This window comes from Amborella trichopoda, chromosome 10 (assembly GCF_054954075.1).
Source record: "Amborella trichopoda isolate Santa Cruz 75 chromosome 10, AtrichopodaSantaCruz75HAP2 v2.0, whole genome shotgun sequence".
NCBI lineage: Eukaryota > Viridiplantae > Streptophyta > Magnoliopsida > Amborellales > Amborellaceae > Amborella > Amborella trichopoda.
Window position 1 is genome coordinate 33,841,192 of NC_142345.1, and position 16,613 is coordinate 33,857,804.

A 16,613-nucleotide genomic window follows, 5' to 3' on the forward strand; every position below is an offset into this window, starting at 1 on the left:
TTGAGAGGCAGCTTTCGATAAAAAATTTGATTAAAGAGAGGAGCTCACTACGTTTGTAAGAGGGAGAGCAAGAAAGGAGTTGTTGGGCGACGTCTTACTTTTCGTCTTATATAAATTCTTTAAAACACCTCCGCCTTGGTGGAGCATTAATAATTAATAATAAGCTTGTAATGTTTATAACCCACGTCCACTAAAGGACGTGGCTGATAAGAAAAGTGAAGCTTAAAAAGATATAAAAGTAGTGATGGTCCTTAAGGGCCATAATGGCTATATAGACCATCCTACTATAAAGAGTTTTTTTTTTTTTTTATACTATTACAATGTCTCTTGGGTTCTCTTTATAAAGAATATCTTGTAGAGAAAGAAAATAAGAGGTGCAATGAAAGATAGAGAGAAAATATTTGGTTTTTTAGTCTCTTGGGTTCTTTTTATAAAGAATATATTGTAGAGAGAGAAAATAAGAAGTGCAATGAAAAATAAACAGAAAATGATTAATTTTTAGTCTAAATGTTCTAGAGAGAGAAAGACCATAGTTTAAAATTTGAGAGAGAGCCTGTAATATGTTGTATTCTTCATGCATTTTTGATATTTTTTTATTAGTAGAAGTGAACTTTGTTGTCCGTGGCCATATACAACTTTCCAAACAATATTTCTTGCGTTTTCTTCTCACCTTTCGTGTGGTCTTTGGAGAGCTCATGTAACTTCCATGAGAGAGAGGGGAGAGGAGTAGAAGTTACGAGAGAGGAAGAGAAGAGGGTTGAAAACGATTAGAAATGGGAGGTTTTAGATTAGCCACATGGAAGGAGAGGCTTAAGAGGTAGGATGTCGAGAAAGGGTAAAAGCGTAAAAAATTATTGAATAAAAAGCACAATGGGACTCAAGATTTTGAGTTCTATATTGAAACATTCCAAAATTTAGATACGTTGTAGTGAGGTGTATATGTGATATACCGGATCATTATCCCTTTGAGAAAAGAAAAAAAAGTTTATGTAAGGTTTCATTTAAAAATGTAGAACTAAGGTACACCACTAAAATTTTGTTTTGGCGTTAGAAAATATTCTAATTGATCACCTCGACATTGGGATGTATGAATACGAAAAAAAAAAAGATTTTGAATCCTAAAAATAATGTATCTTGCAACACATTATCTAGACCGTCCATTTTCAAGTGTTTATAGATCTACTTGATTTGAATCATTTTTGAAGTTGAAGATTTTCTAATTAGATACAAAAATAGATTGTCAAGCCATCACACCAAAATGATATTTACGAAAAAATTTAGAGGTGACCTTAATTGTCTAGAGTTGCAACATTATACAAACCACACTTTTTGAAAATGAGGGTGTGGCTTGTATAAGGCCGAAGTCCTAAATAATCAAAAGTAAGGTGCACCTTCAAATAGCATCGAAATTATGTCGTTTCAATATAAAAAATCTTTGCGATGGCCGAAAAATTTATTTTCATCTCTAATTATAAAATTTTAAAATTAAAAAATAGTGTAGATCGAGAAAATATATAAACACCTGAAAATCTTGAAAATTGATGGTCAAGATAACATATTACAAGATGTACTATTTCTAACACATAAAATTTTATTTTTCTCATGTTCATACATCTTGATGTTGAGATGATCAAATTTTTAGCCCTAAAATAATATTTTTTAATAAATTTTTGAAGTGTGCTTTAATTTGATTGTTTAAAGCCTCACCTTTATATAAATTTTTACTTTGGAAAAATTCTTACTAAGGAAAATGTTTATAAAGAGCCTAGGCTCTAAACAATCAAATTAGAGCTTACTTCAAAACTTTCACGAGAAAACAATTAGGGGGGGATGGTGGAGCGAAGAGTGAGAGAGATGACTTGCCGGTTTTGGGGATGATGTATACTTGTTTAGTATTTTAAAAACCAAATAAGAAAGAACTAGAAATAACATGGCTCTTTGCATTGGACGGAGAGCCAATTTAAAAAAAAAAAAAAAAAAATTCCGTTGGAGGGGAGTGTGTTCGGAGTTTCGGACTGAGCCTCTTTTTATGATTGACCCAATAGTGGCCATAAGTAAATTTCTCTTAAAAAAAAGTTCGATATAGTCCGCTTTTTTTTTAAAAATAATATTTCCGGTTGAAAATGGGCTTCTTATGGTGCAGAGTGCCGACGGATAACAGATATTAGTTCCAAGATACCCCCACACCAGTCTGATGAACTCCCTTCGCATTTCTTTCTCTAAAACCCCCATACTTTCTCTTTCTAAAACTCCCATTACACAAGGTGGGGATGAAATATACGTTGCCTCTATGCCTCTTAGAGCTCCAAGAGGCCCACCTCAATTGATAATGGCAGCTGCCTACTCTTTGAATTCATGGAATTTGCAGCATTTCATGGTGATCCTTAAACCTGCTTCTCCATCTTCTCAGGTGCTTCTCTCTCTCTCTCTCTCTCTCTCTCTCCCCAATTCCTATAAATGGATATTGGTTTTCACACTTTCGCCCCCCCCCCCCCCCCCCCCCCCCCGCCATAAGTTTTTTAATGTCTGAATCTCGGTTTTGAACCATCCTAATGAGGCGTTCAAAGCCATTGTTAGACTTTTTGTTTTTCTATAATGGTTTTTAAAATTTTGTACTTCATGTAATTTCCAGTCAGTTATGGTGTCGATAGCCATCTTATCTTCTGTGGAAACCATGAATAACACGCTCAAAATGGATTGTTTTTATACGTTATATGCTGGTTTTTCTTGTTGCATCTAAATAGTCGAATTTTAATTTTTTTAAATGATGGGTTTTATTTTTTTAATTATAAAAAATGAATATTTCTTTGAACATTTTTACCTGTTATTTGTGCTCCCTGCCCCTTCAATGCAGACCATATGCATTGCTTTCAATGTTGTCCCTGATGTACGGTAAGCCAGGGTATAAACCATGTTTATTATTTTAAATGAGAAAACTTTATTTCAGGTCTCTGTGAGATTCATTTGGGGTCTTTTGAGTCCTGTGAATCTAAAGTTGATGGTGTTTGTAGTATGATTCGATAGATATTGCTATGTTTGGATGTCTGTGAATATACTACTCACAGAGCTCAAGTTTATCTTCTAAACATGACAATATTGTTTCTTTTTGCATGTTTGAATTTGTCTCTGCATTCCGAAAATGTATTCTTGTGTAACCTTCCATGGTTTTGATATTGTTATTGATATGTTGCATTAAAGTTGCAATTATTTCCAATGAGATCGAAATCCCCATGAGAAACAAGCTTTGGAAATTAAGGACTAGATTTAGGTCGAGAAACAGCTTCCCTCCATAGGGAAGCAAAAAAGGAAAGGAAAATTTACAAATTGGAAAGAGATCTGGGCCAACTTGGGAAATAAACAGAAACGTGCCCGAGGGTGGAGTTAACACTGTGCCCAATTTGTAATTGAGGAAGAGGAGGTACTTTGCACCATGTATGATGCATTGTTGCAGCCCATCAATGCAAACGAGGTCATGGATTATTGGATGTAAGATATCATGGTTCTGTTTTGCATAATGATTATTTCTTTTCGGCCTATGCTTGGTGTGGTTAGGCCACTGGCACCACTTCAAAGTGCCCATAGGGTTGGATGTTAGAAAAAATGTTGAAATGTTTTTGGGGTTCTATGAATCATTGAGGCAACATAGACATAGTATGGTGTTCTATAATCATAGACTGGTGGAAGGTGAGAAAAACGTTGTATATTAATCAATGGACATTTTCTTTTCAAACGGTATAGATGCATCGGCTGTGGCTAAGAATGCTGATGCAGGCTTTTCATGGAAGCAGTTATGAATGTAGGCCCACAAAATATTGTTTAACTTGTTGCAGGTAATGAGGCCAACTTGTGGTCTTAAGAGAATTGCTCACATCATCATTTCGTACCAAATATTAGATACCCTGTGTCACACATTGTATAGATATGACATTAGGAGGCATTGGTTCAATGGAACTAGTTGATAGCTCCATATGAATCATGATTGTATAGTTTTGGTGCTGCATAGATCTAATGTTGGAAATAATTGAATAGATCAATTGGCCATTAAGAAAAGAAGTGCCATGTAGGGGTTTCCTTTCCTGGAGTGATGCTTTTAGATTTTTGTATTGCATGGGATACTATCTTTGGTTGCTTGTGGATACCAGCATAAATTGTACTGTTTTCTTTTCTCTGACTTTCGGGAGTGCTCTTACATCAATATTTTTTGTTCGAGGGTTCAGATAATATTGATGGAGGATTTCTTACATGTTGCTTTAAAGCAATGTATTATAATATTTTAGCTGGTCCCTTCTCAGCCCGTGCTTCCTGGGAAATCAAGGTTCTGAACAACATCACAGTTATCTTACATATGCTGCACTATATATGCAGTTGTATAGCGCTTGCATGATATGTGCAATTACTGTTGTATTATGCAATTATGTTACATATGTTATTCGTTGAGTATAACTTTATGACGTGCTGATCAAAAGAAAGAAGTTTTCAACAGGTATTTATCACTTTCAAACTTACTAGGTGCATATACGACTCAAAGATGTATCCTTTATTTGGCCTATTTTTATATTTTGCACATTTAATAGGATCTGTCTCTTATTATGTGCAAATGCCACATTATGATGTGCAGAAGGTTTTATCTCTATCAGTACCATATTTGTTTATTTTGAAACATGTAGAAGCCATTCCTTTTTGTGTGTGTTCATTTTATCAAAATTTCTGTCACTGTCAATCAAGTCAAGTATAGGCTTGAATATTTAGCTTTAAACAGATACAAACTCGATAGTCTTACAAATCTGAGCAATACAATCCTTACCATTTTTCAAGTCATGTTTTTGGATATGTGGAATCAGATTCTCTTATGATGCAATTGTTTTTATCATTAACCCAAGCCCTAGGCTGTACTTGTGCCCTTGTAACACCTGGACTCTCGATACGATCTGGAAACTACTTGGAAGATTACATAGGATTGCTTTCTTTCTCATCGCACTTCTTTGTGCTACAGCTTATTGTTTGTGATTTTCAACCAGAGGATCCTGAGGATGTTAAAATAAGTTTTGCTGCCCTATCCGGTAGAACGATCCCAGGTACTATCTCTTATCGGTTGTGGATGAACATCTAAAATAAGAATATAATTATTAAATCCATAAGTGTAGCAACTTTAATTTTGTGAGGCAAAAAAGTATCGCTAAATTCTATTTTCTTCTTGGTGAATGGTTTCTCTGGTTCTGTGAAATGTGCATATTATTGGTCCTGGTTAGATGAATACATTTTTCTTATTGCTGGATGGTCCATGCATTTTCTATTAATGATTGTTGATTGGTTTGTCTGTCTATCCCTACGATCCGAGTCTGAGCTGTTGGAACTGGAATAGATTCGGCAGCAGGTCATGAAATCTTGGCGATCTTCTCTATTTAATCAATTGAGGAGCCCTTTTTGACATGGTCCGCCCTGCACCCACACCCGAATATGTGATTGAACCATATTCACATTAGGTTGGTTTGATACTGTTGAAAGTTCTGGTAAAATGCCACATGCATTTGTCTAACAATGAGGAATAAGTTCAGATTTCTATGGTATTTCCTTTTCTCCTATGGAAATTCAAATGCCAGTCCTTTGGCCTGAGGCTAATTCCTTCCCTTTCTTTATCTCAATCTCAAATGGACATGAGAAAGAAAGAGGTAAATAAATGTGGAGTTCTATTGGTTCTATTTAATTGCATTTTGGACAATTCATCATGGTTTGTGGAGGGTAGGGCAGCCAGCACAAAACTTTGCCAAATCTTGTCATGAATTTTGAACCTATGAGCAGAATGGCGAAACAGATTAACGTAGTCGACCTGAAATAGTTGGGATAGGGCTTTGATGATGGTGATGATGATGATCATGGCTTGTGGACTTCAGAGGCCTACCTCTGTAATGTTGTGCATAAAGTTCAGAGGCATACTCTGTAATGAGAGTGGGGCAACATTTTTGAACATTTTATAATGACATTAAAAAGAAAAATAAATCAGATATAATTGTTCTTGATTGAAGTATATAGCTACGCGTGGCCATTACATTCTACATTTATTGAAGAAAAATTATGCTTGCTGTCTTAAACTGCATATTGGATGGACACATGATTGGAGGCCCTAATTCTAAGTCCCTCAAGCTGTTGCACCTTACCTTGGTCTGGTTCTTTTCCTAGTGCAGAAGATTGTTTAATAAACAACTATTACATGTGGCAATTCTTATGAAGATTCAATCCTAAAGTCAGCGGCAAACTAGAATCTGATTTTGTGCTTCACAAGAAATGTATGTGAACTCAAGTATAAAACATGCCTGCATTTTTTCTGGAATGGATGAAAATTTCAGTCTCCTAAATGAATATCTGGGGCAGTTATCGTAGGAACGGTCAGTAGTCTGGGTAACCAAAGTGGCAATGGAAGATTATGCCATGATCCACTTGACAAGAAAATTTAGTATTGATCACCATCCAAATAATAGGTGCACAGTGATGGAGGAAAAGTGGGACCTATCACTTGGTTCTCCATACCTTTGATAGGATGGTGATGATGCTTACGATCATATATTTTCTATGGTCATATAGATCGTAGTGTATTGTACTTTCCCAAAAATAATACAAAAGCTGCCATCACCTCAATGGAAGGTTACCACATGGTCTCGAAACGATTAGGTGATGCTGCCAAACCAAAGGGATGAAAACATATCCACGATGTGGCACACCATTGAGGTCTCTTAAACCAACATTAACTAGTGATGGTGAGTTAATAGGTACATCAACATTGAACATGGATGAGGTTTATTGACCATGACCCGCTTTTGGAGCCTCCATAGTTCTCCAAAGGATTCAGTGCTTTATTTTTGAGGTTAGAAGCTTGAACAAAAATCAGGAGCCAAGGCGAAGGTCTGAGGTCATTGTGGGTAGAGAGAGCACATTTTAGGTTTGGGGTTAAATAGGAAAGTGGGTAATTTGGGCTCCACAATCAGAGGGTTGTACTTCATGACAATGTCATATAAGCCATTAGAATTGCATTCTATCAGTTTATTTTTTTGGGCTCACCCCAAAAGGAAAAGAATATCCCTTTCAATGGTCCGAAAAGAAAAATTCCACATGGAATGATATAATAATTTTATTTGTTTCAATTTTAATCTACATGGAGTACTCTAAAACTTTCTTTTGTGTTTGCCCACCCGTCTTCACCTGTAGATTTTTGAGACGCAATTAGTTTATTGATGAAAGAAGTAGCTTTTTTTCGATTATGTGATCTGGGCCCCCCTCCACTCTTTGTATCTCTAAAGGAGGAGTCTTTAATGATAAATGACAATCATTTGTTAATATTATGATCGACACTAGCCTGCTCTACTTTATACCAAACTGCTGTTCATCTCTACGTTTTCTGTTTTTTAATAAAACCCCTTCTAGCATATCAATGAAATGCTTTTAGATAACCTTTTCAGCTTCCTAGTAATACTGATTTTTCCCCAGGAATTGTTCTAGTTAGGAAGTTGACAAAGCTTCCAAAATCCGGTTGCTGGTATGTGGGTTCTTCTGATGATCCGTGCATACACAAAGTCAGAAACTTCAATAATTGTTGGGATACTGAGCTCAAGATTTGGGAACACGACTGTCGGCATTATACTAATGGTAAATAGATTCAGGGAAAGTGTAGAATAGTCCAATGGACTGTGGAACAACAATGTCATTTCACTATGAGATGATGGATGGTGATTGGGGGGGAGCAGAGAGGAACCTCACCGGAACAATACATGACCAATGGTGTCTTATTGGAGTTCCCCACCATCACCATCCACACTTTCATTGGATGGTGGACTCAGTTGACTATTTATTCCATAGTCCACTGGACAGTATACTTCCCACCTCTATCACTTAGAATCCGCCATATTGATAGCAATAATTGTGATTATATGTTCATATTTCATCATTGACTGACAAATAAATTCTATTTTTTTGGGCTTCAAAAGGCTTGGTTGAATACCTCACTGGTGAACACAACGTGCTGGGACGTTTGAGAGGTTCCCCTTGACCCTTTCTAGTCAATATTAGAGTTGGGAATTAATTGCTGCCCTTTTCTGCACAGAAATACAGTATTAGTAGGAGGTTGGGTTTTATGATGCCCCTTCATATTAATCTTAAAAAGCATGGACATATGGGCCATAGTGTCAATGTAATGTTTGGATTTCAATGTTTTTTTTGAAATGCATTGTGTATTTATAATGTATATTGTGGTTGTTCTAGACGTAATCATGTCATGGTCAGCAACATATTAACCCCAACCCCCCAAAAAAGAGAAAAAACAAAAAATTATTCCCTCAACAAGTTAGGAGACATTCTAAAAAAGATTGCAACTGATCCGAACCATGAGATCTTAATGGTGTCTTTTCATATAATGATAGAGTTAAGTATAATATTTTAAAATAATTCCATGATGTTTGAATTCGTACTTAATTTTCAATAATAGTTTGGATCAGTGAAATTCATGATTTGTGCAAAGAAGATACACGGGAAGCAGATCTCCAAATTTTGAGCCTCATTGAAAACTATTACTAAGCCATAGGTCCACATATTATGATTGATATGTGATGGAAATAAAATGGTCATAAGGTTATCATCATCCCATCAAAGACCTGGATTGGTGATGGTGAAAAGTAATCTGGACACTCTAATGACATGTTTGGTTGTACCCACTCCAATCATTGCGACTTAAACCAGTGATGTGATGGTGATTTCCTCCTATGACTATACCATTCTCTATAGATCAAGAAATATGCACTCTAGTAACTACGTAGTATAACTTTTTGTGCCTTAATTTGATCAACTGTTCATGATTGTGGTTGATGCGAACTTTGCTACCATTGATCATGAGATTTATTTGTATAGAAAAACTCACCTAGATATCCAACCTATTTGACTTCTACAAAATAAATCAAGAGTGCCACTAACAGTAGTTCCTTGAGTTAGATTGAAACATAGGGATTGGAGGTCAACTGAAGAGGAGGGGTGTGTGTCTAAGGGCCCAGAGGTAAGCATCAAGGAGGTAGCCGAGGTAGTTTAGGCCATGACAGTTGCAGTGCTGTGGAGAGGGTGGTTATAGGTTCCTTCATAAGTGATGACAAGGACAGACATGTCACTCTTTCCCTCCAAACCTTCTTTTTGACTCCGTGTACCTCAAATCCCACCTCCCATCAAAACTGCATCTTTCTTATGTTATTAATGATGTAGTAGAGCCTTAGGATAAACGAGGCAAAGATTCTCACAAGATCTTAGAGACCAGATCTGAGAGGCTGCTGCAATCTCAGAAGAAGAGTCATTCAAACACCAGAACATTGTATCTGGGAGCCTTTTGGTGTAGATCTCAGAGCCTCCATGCTCTCTGTCATGGAGTTTCATGCTTATATTTCAAAAATACCCCTATGCACAAATTGAATTTTTAAAATCTTTCTTTCACTAATTTTCAACTTCATTTAGATGTGCTTTGTTTAATCATTTAAATATACTTTATATATATATTTTTAGATGTGTTTTGTATTTTTTATTTCTATTTTTTAACACTTTTTTAATCGGTTGGGACTTGCTCGGTTAGGCCGGTTGAACCGGCCAGCTTACCAGTTACTCGAAACTAACGCTTGGTTGGTTTCCGAGGCTGGGTCGATTTTTTGAACGCTATGCCTGACTGAAAGCATTTTTTGATATCCTCAATGGCGACCATTGCTTATATATATATATATATATAAACCAAGATTAAACAAACTAACAGACCAGTCTAACATAAGTACTTAAAACATTCGCATATATCCGAAGTAAATTAGGGCAATAATTGTTGCAAAAACAGGAAGAGGAGAAATGTCTAGCAAAACCCAGCTAGTATAAGTAGTTCCAAATATTTTAGCACTAAATATGAACTTTAACTGCATAATCATTTATTATTCATAGCAACTCATAACAACTGTATACAGTGACAAAAAAAATAGTTACAAGAAATACGTACTGGTTATAAATACAGAAACTGTAGAACAATTTCCATTCTTCGGGGCAGAAGGTAGGAAGTGAATCAAGATGGCAGTCACACATGCATGGTGGCTTATAGTATTCCACCAAGATTACACTGTATAAGACATGAACGGCTTAAATAAGAAGTACACAATTTTACCCGAGATTTACAAAGTAGAAGACAAACAGGTGTACAAACTTCTTCGGCTATAGGAGAAATTTTTTTCGGAGAGTAGAGACTGAGAGAGAAGGAGATTCCAAGCGCTGCCTAATGCATTGGCTAGCTTCCCTTATATAATGGTCGGACCTCAAAGTCTTCTATATTATTTTACAATAGTCACATCTTCTTCGAATCGTGTAGGACAGGTGGACGGCTTAGATAAGGGGGTCACTTTTTAGTGGAGAGGAGGCTGGCTTTCTTTGAGACAGCTGGCAGGCCAGTGATTGTTGTCGGGACAGGTGGTGAGTCGGTGGATACTGTAGGAGATTCTCGAGATAGGTGGCATGTCGGTGGCTACAATGCATAGACAGGTGGCATGTTGGTGGCTACAGTGGAAGATTCTTTGTGTCGGTGGTGTCGGTGTAAAATGATTATGGGACAGCTGGCAGCCCTGGTGCTAGTTGATAATTATTGCGGTCAGCTGTTACTCGAACTTTTCTGGAGTCGTCTAGAATCTTCTGGAGTCTTCTGGAATCTTCTGGAGTCTTTTGGAATCTTCTAGCATATTATTATTGATATTACATATTTTTAAGCCTTGGACCTCTTTATGAAGGAGTTCTTCTAGGTAGGTTATTTCAGCACAATCTCCTTCTTCTGTTTGGTAATCTTCAATGGTATCGTCATTTTGGAAGAATTTGTATTTTCTAATTCTTCTTCAATCATTTGTAAAAGTTATTTTTGCAATTCTTCTTCGTTGTTTTAGGATTTTGTTTTTTCATTTTGGTAATATATTCAAAGTATGTATTTGGGCTTTCATATAAATTTTGACTTGGAATTTTTTTCAGCTTATTGTATCAGGAGTAAGGGTCTTGCTATCAAAATTATCCCACCACTTAATAAATATTATGTTCCCAAGTTTTGGGACATATTCATAATTATTGACTGTATTTTTGGATATTCCGTATTGCCGTTTTATAGTCCATGGGATTTGGTAAATCGCCATGAAATATAAATGGTTATCGATATTTTGATCTTTTCCATTAAATTCTACAAATTTCGCTTGCGAGACTTATAGAATTTTTGGGAGGATCTGAGATCCTGATCCCCATGATCCCCAGGATAAGAACCATTCTCGTAACCAATTAGGAAATGCCTAAAGGATAGGCATCTTGAACTGAGTAACCAATTAGGAAATGCCTCAAGGATAGGCATCTTGAACTGAATAAACTAGGTACGAGAATTGTTATTAGTTTGGTAGGCAAAAACTTTATTCCAGGCATCTATATATTCAGAGTATTTGAAGTATTTATTTTGGAATTCTGGTGCCTGTAACTTTTTCCCACGTAAAGGGTCAATACCCCAATCTTTGCATGATAAGGGAAGCTAGCCAAGGCATTATATAAGGGACGCTAGCCAATGCATTAGGCAGGGCTAGGAATCTCCTTCTCTCTCAGTCTCTACTCTTTGTAAAAATTATCTCCTTAGCCGAAGAAGTTTGTACACCTGTTTGTCTTGTACTTTGTAAATCTCGAGTAAAATTCTGTGCTTCTTATTTAAGTCGTTCATGTCTTAAATAGTGTAATCTTGGTGGAATACTATAAGCCACCCTGCATGTGTGACTGCCATCTTGATTCACTTCTTAGCTTCTGCCCCGAAGAATGGAAACTGTTCTACAGTTTCTGTATTTATAACCAGTCCGTATTTCTTGTAACTATTTTTCTTGTCACTGTATACAGTTGCTATGAATAATAAATGATTATGCAGTTAAAGTTCATATTTAGTATTAAAATATTTGAAACTACTTATACTAGCTAGGTTTTGCTAGACATTTCTCCTCTTCATGTTTTTGCAATAATTATTGCCCTAATTTACTTCAGATATATGCGAATGTTTTAAGTACTTATGTTAAACTGGTCTGTTTAATCTTGGTTAATATATTATGTTTAATTTTGCTAGACATTTCTCCTCTTCATGTTTTTGCAATAATTATTGCCCTAATTTACTTCAGATATATGCGAATGTTTTAAGTACTTATGTTAAACTAGTCTGTTTAATCTTGGTTAATATATTATGTTTAATTTTGGTTTTTTATAGATCTTGGTTTTAATGGTATCAGAGCCACGATATAAGAAAACTATTTCGAAATTGTAATTTATCAATAGAGTCTTGTTAGAGTAACCCTTAAAAGTTAGGAATCTAAAATTTTTTTCATTTATTAAAGGTTAGTTCGAGAGTTAAGGTACTTGACGCCCAGGCTCAAAGACCGTTTAGGCCAAGAGAAGCCGTTGAGGTCGAAAACCATCGTAAGATGTTTTCTATAGCATTATCCGTAACCTATAAATGGAAAATTTTATTAGAAACCTAGCCAACATGACGTTACCTTCAACAAGTAATAATCTAAGGGTAAAAAACAAAGAAGAAATAGTTATCGAAAATATAGAAAAACATATATAAAATTGGAATATACCTAAAGTACCTATTACAGATATTTACAAAAGGGGAACCTTTGAGTTAAAAACAGGCTATGCGATTAAAACTGTTGAACAAAGTTTGTTTGTTACGAGGGAGCAAGAATCTTTTCAATTACTATCTAATAAAGTAATACAATCTCATAAAAACAAAAATTATAACTATCTACATATAGCATTAATCCCAATAGTTGTTAAGCCTTTAACAAGATTAGGACTTAATAATTCTATATTATTATGCTTACGTGATAATCGCCATAATCAATTTACTGATTCACTATTGGGAATAGTAGAATCAAGTCTATGTAATGGTCCAATTTATTTTAACTGTTTTCCTAATTTTTCTATATCTTTAACATACCTAAATCTATTAAAAGTTTTCACTTTAAACTTAAAAACCCAGGGTTTCGACATGAACCCATGATCTCAGAATATAGTATTAATATTTCGAATATGCTATAAAGTAATGACTACTCTCAATCCAAATGTAATACAGATAGATACTAAAGGAGAGACAATCTTCTTTCAAACAAATACTGAAAAATCTAACACTGTCATACCTAAAGCAGTCAATTGGTCTCAAATAGAATTACCTAAAAATTGGTCTATATAGAACGAAAATCAGCAATTCAAAACTCATAAAAATAATACCCCCAAACATATTATCGAATATCCAAACGGAGAAGTAGAAATACAATTTAATACTAATAGAAATACTAGACTTAGAATATTAGATGAGAATGAAATTAGATCTATTCCAAGAAGAATTATTCCTTCTAGAAATTCTACTTCATCAATTAATGAACCTATAATACAGGGATTATCCAAAACTCAAAGTAATATACAAAGACCTGTATATAAACAAATAGATTATTCCAAATCTGAATTGTCTTTACCTGACTTTGATTTTAATATCATGACTCTACAAAAAGAAGAAAAGGTAAACATAGAATATTTAAAGAATGATTATTTATCTGAAAAAAATGCTACCCTAAGAAATTGGTATTTAAAAATTTTTAAGAAAGAATTAATAGATGCATGTCATATAAAATACAATAAATTTCTAAAAATAAATAGAAAAAATATAGGTTTTTTCGACTGGCTAGTTGCTACCCTTAAGGAAAACGGTTATCAAATACTAGAATCAGAACTAAATCCTGAACTCAACACGTTAGAAAATCAATATACAACTTACCATACTACTGAAGGAAATGAAATACAACATATTCATCCCCCTGAACAAACTCTTGTAATAAACGGAAAATTAGAAACAAAAGCTACACCCTATAAATTAATCCCTGGTGATCATACACATAAAGTTGAAATTATTCCTCACATAGTAGAACAAAATAATTATACTAAGCTATATCTAAAATCTTTAGGCAAGCAGGCCACACGAATAGAAAATCTGATTAGTCAACCCCAAAAAATACTAGAAGAAAAGAAAAAGGCAGTTATGTTCAAACCACCTCCTACCATAAATAAAGATAGATTTGTCTTAAAATAAGACAATAAAGAATTAATGAATGAACTGGTAAAAAGATTATCTCAATTAAATATAGACTCAAAAGGAAAAACAAAAATAGTAGAATCAGAAACCATGGTTCTACTAGAAGAATCAATAAATACTGATAATACTGATAATACTGATATAGAGATATCAAATATAGAACAAGCCTTTAAAGAAGAAAGTTTAAATATTAACAGAATAGACTATGGGAAAAAATGGAGACCAGTGTCTCAAGCAAGAATGTATCATACTCGGCCCTCGCCAGTAGATATACAAATACAATTCGAAGAAGATGTAATATCTCATACAGTTTCCTACTCAGGACGAACTATAGTAAATTGGAACATTGATGGAATGTCAGACCACCAAATTTTAGATACAATGAGACATATGACGAAGTATGCCACAACATGTAAAGTCTCTGGTAGCCGCGATCAAGATATTGCTAAAGCAATTGTTTGTGGCTTTACAGGCTGGCTTCGTGGCTGGTGGGATTTTCATATGTCTGAAAATACAAAAACCCAAATATTAAATGCAACTCGACAATGGGTTGTAAAAAATGAATTAAATCAAAATATACCACATAGCAAAAGCGATGCGGTAAATACACTCATCTATACAATAACCTTACATTTTGTAGGTAGCACACCGTTATTAGAAGCTAGATCTGAAGATTTGCTTTTTAATTTGAGATGTCCTACGCTTTCATATTATAAATAGTATAAAGATGTTTTTTTCTCTAGACTATTACTAAGATAAGATTCCAGTGCCGATCACTGGAAAGAAAAATTTAATGATATGAAATTAAAAAGACAATTAGATAAACAACGAATGACTGGAAAGAAAGAACTAGGAGACTTCTGTGAACAATTTGGTTTTAGTACTATTCTTTCTTCTAGTAAAAAGCACAAGAAAAAAGTATATAAACAATATCCAAAAGATAGAGCTTCAAAAAAATTTCAAAAACATAAAAAAGAAAAACGAAATAAGTTCATACAAAAATTTGCTCCAAAAGCAGAATTTAAAAGAAAACTCCCAGTACGCTATAAATGTGGCAAAGTTGGCAATTATAAAAGTAATTGCCATGTTAAAAAGAAAATAGATACCCTAATGCTTGATGAAAATATACGAAATCAATTATATAATATAATTCAAGTAATTGATATTTCTGATAGCTCTTCTGACGACACAGATACTGAAAAATGAATAGGAAAAATTGAAGATGAAAACTTAATTTGGCACACTTCTGATTCAAGTAAAGATTCAGATCAAGATATAAAAATGCATGATTGTTTATGTAATGTACTATCTAAAGAAGAAAATCTAATACTTGATTTAATAGACAAGATTTTTGACTTTGATGAAAAAAGAGATGCTATAACCCAATAGTCGGACCTCAAAGTCTTATATATTATTTTACAATAGTCACATCTTCTTCGAATCTTGTAGGACAGGTGGATGGCTTAGATAAGGCGGTAACTTCTTAGTGGAGAGGAGGCTGGCTTTCTTTGAGACAGCTGGCAGGCTCGTTATTGTTGTCGGGACAGGTGGTGCGTCGGTGGATACTGTAGGAGATTCTCGATACAGGTGGCATGTCGGTGGCTACAGTGCATAGACAGGTGGCATGTTGGTGGCTACAGTGGAAGATTCTTTTTGTCGGTGGTGTCGGCGTAAAATGATTATGGGACAGCTGGCAGCCCTGGTGCTAGTGGATAATTATTGCGGTCAGCTGTTACTCGAACTTATCTGGAGTCGTCTAGAATCTTTTGGGGTCTTCTGGAATCTTCTGGAGTCTTCTGGAATCTTCTAGCATATTATTATTGATATTACATATTTTTAAGCTTTGGACCTCTTAATGAAGGAGTTCTTCTGGGTAGGTTATTTCAGCACAGTCTCCTTCTGTTTGGTAATCTTCAATGGTATCGTCATTTTGAGAAGAATTTGTATTTTCTAATTCTTCTTCAAACATTTGTAAAAGTTGTTTTTGCAATTCTTCTTTCATTGCTTTAGGATTTTGTTTTTTCATTTTGGTAATATATTCAGAGAATGTATTTGGGTTTTCATATAAATTTTGTCCTGGAATTTTTTTCAGCTTTATTGTATCAGGAGTAAGGGTCTTGCTATAAAAAATATCCCACCACTTAATAAATATTCTTTTCCCAAGTTTTGGGACATATTCATAATTATTGACTCTATTTTTGGATATTTCGTATTGCCATTTTATAATCCATGGGATTTGGTAAATCGCCATGAAATATAAATGGTTATCGGTATTTTGATCTTTTCCATTAAATTCTACAAATTTCACTTGCGAGACTTGTAGAGTTTCTGGGAGGATCTGAGATCCTGATCCCCAAGTTAAGAACCATTCTCGTAACCAATTAGGAAATGCCTCAAGGATAGAACTGAACAAACCAAGTATGAGAATTGTTATTATTTTGGTAGGCAAAAACTTTATTCCAGGCATCTATAT

The 16,613-nt window shown here is 34.7% G+C and overlaps 1 protein-coding gene across 7 annotated transcripts; it reads left to right on the forward strand.

Moving 5' to 3' along the window:
* Positions 1-1,915: 1,915 nt before the first annotated feature.
* On the forward strand, positions 1,916-16,320 carry LOC18446659 (PTB domain engulfment adapter). 7 transcript variants are annotated; one of them, XM_020675075.2, is made up of 5 exons: positions 1,916-2,410; positions 4,994-5,075; positions 7,492-7,638; positions 7,977-8,027; positions 15,590-16,320. In XM_020675075.2, exons 1-5 carry the CDS (start codon positions 2,195-2,197, stop codon positions 15,625-15,627), a joined length of 534 nt encoding a protein of 177 aa, XP_020530734.1. In that variant the 5' UTR covers positions 1,916-2,194; the 3' UTR covers positions 15,628-16,320. The 7 variants fall into 7 exon arrangements, with proteins under 7 accessions (XP_020530734.1, XP_088705621.1, XP_088705622.1 ...); XM_006856770.4 differs by having other exon boundaries at positions 2,018-2,410; positions 7,480-7,638; positions 15,595-16,320; XM_020675074.2 differs by having other exon boundaries at positions 2,039-2,410; positions 7,480-7,638.
* The last annotated feature ends 293 nt before the right edge of the window (positions 16,321-16,613 follow it).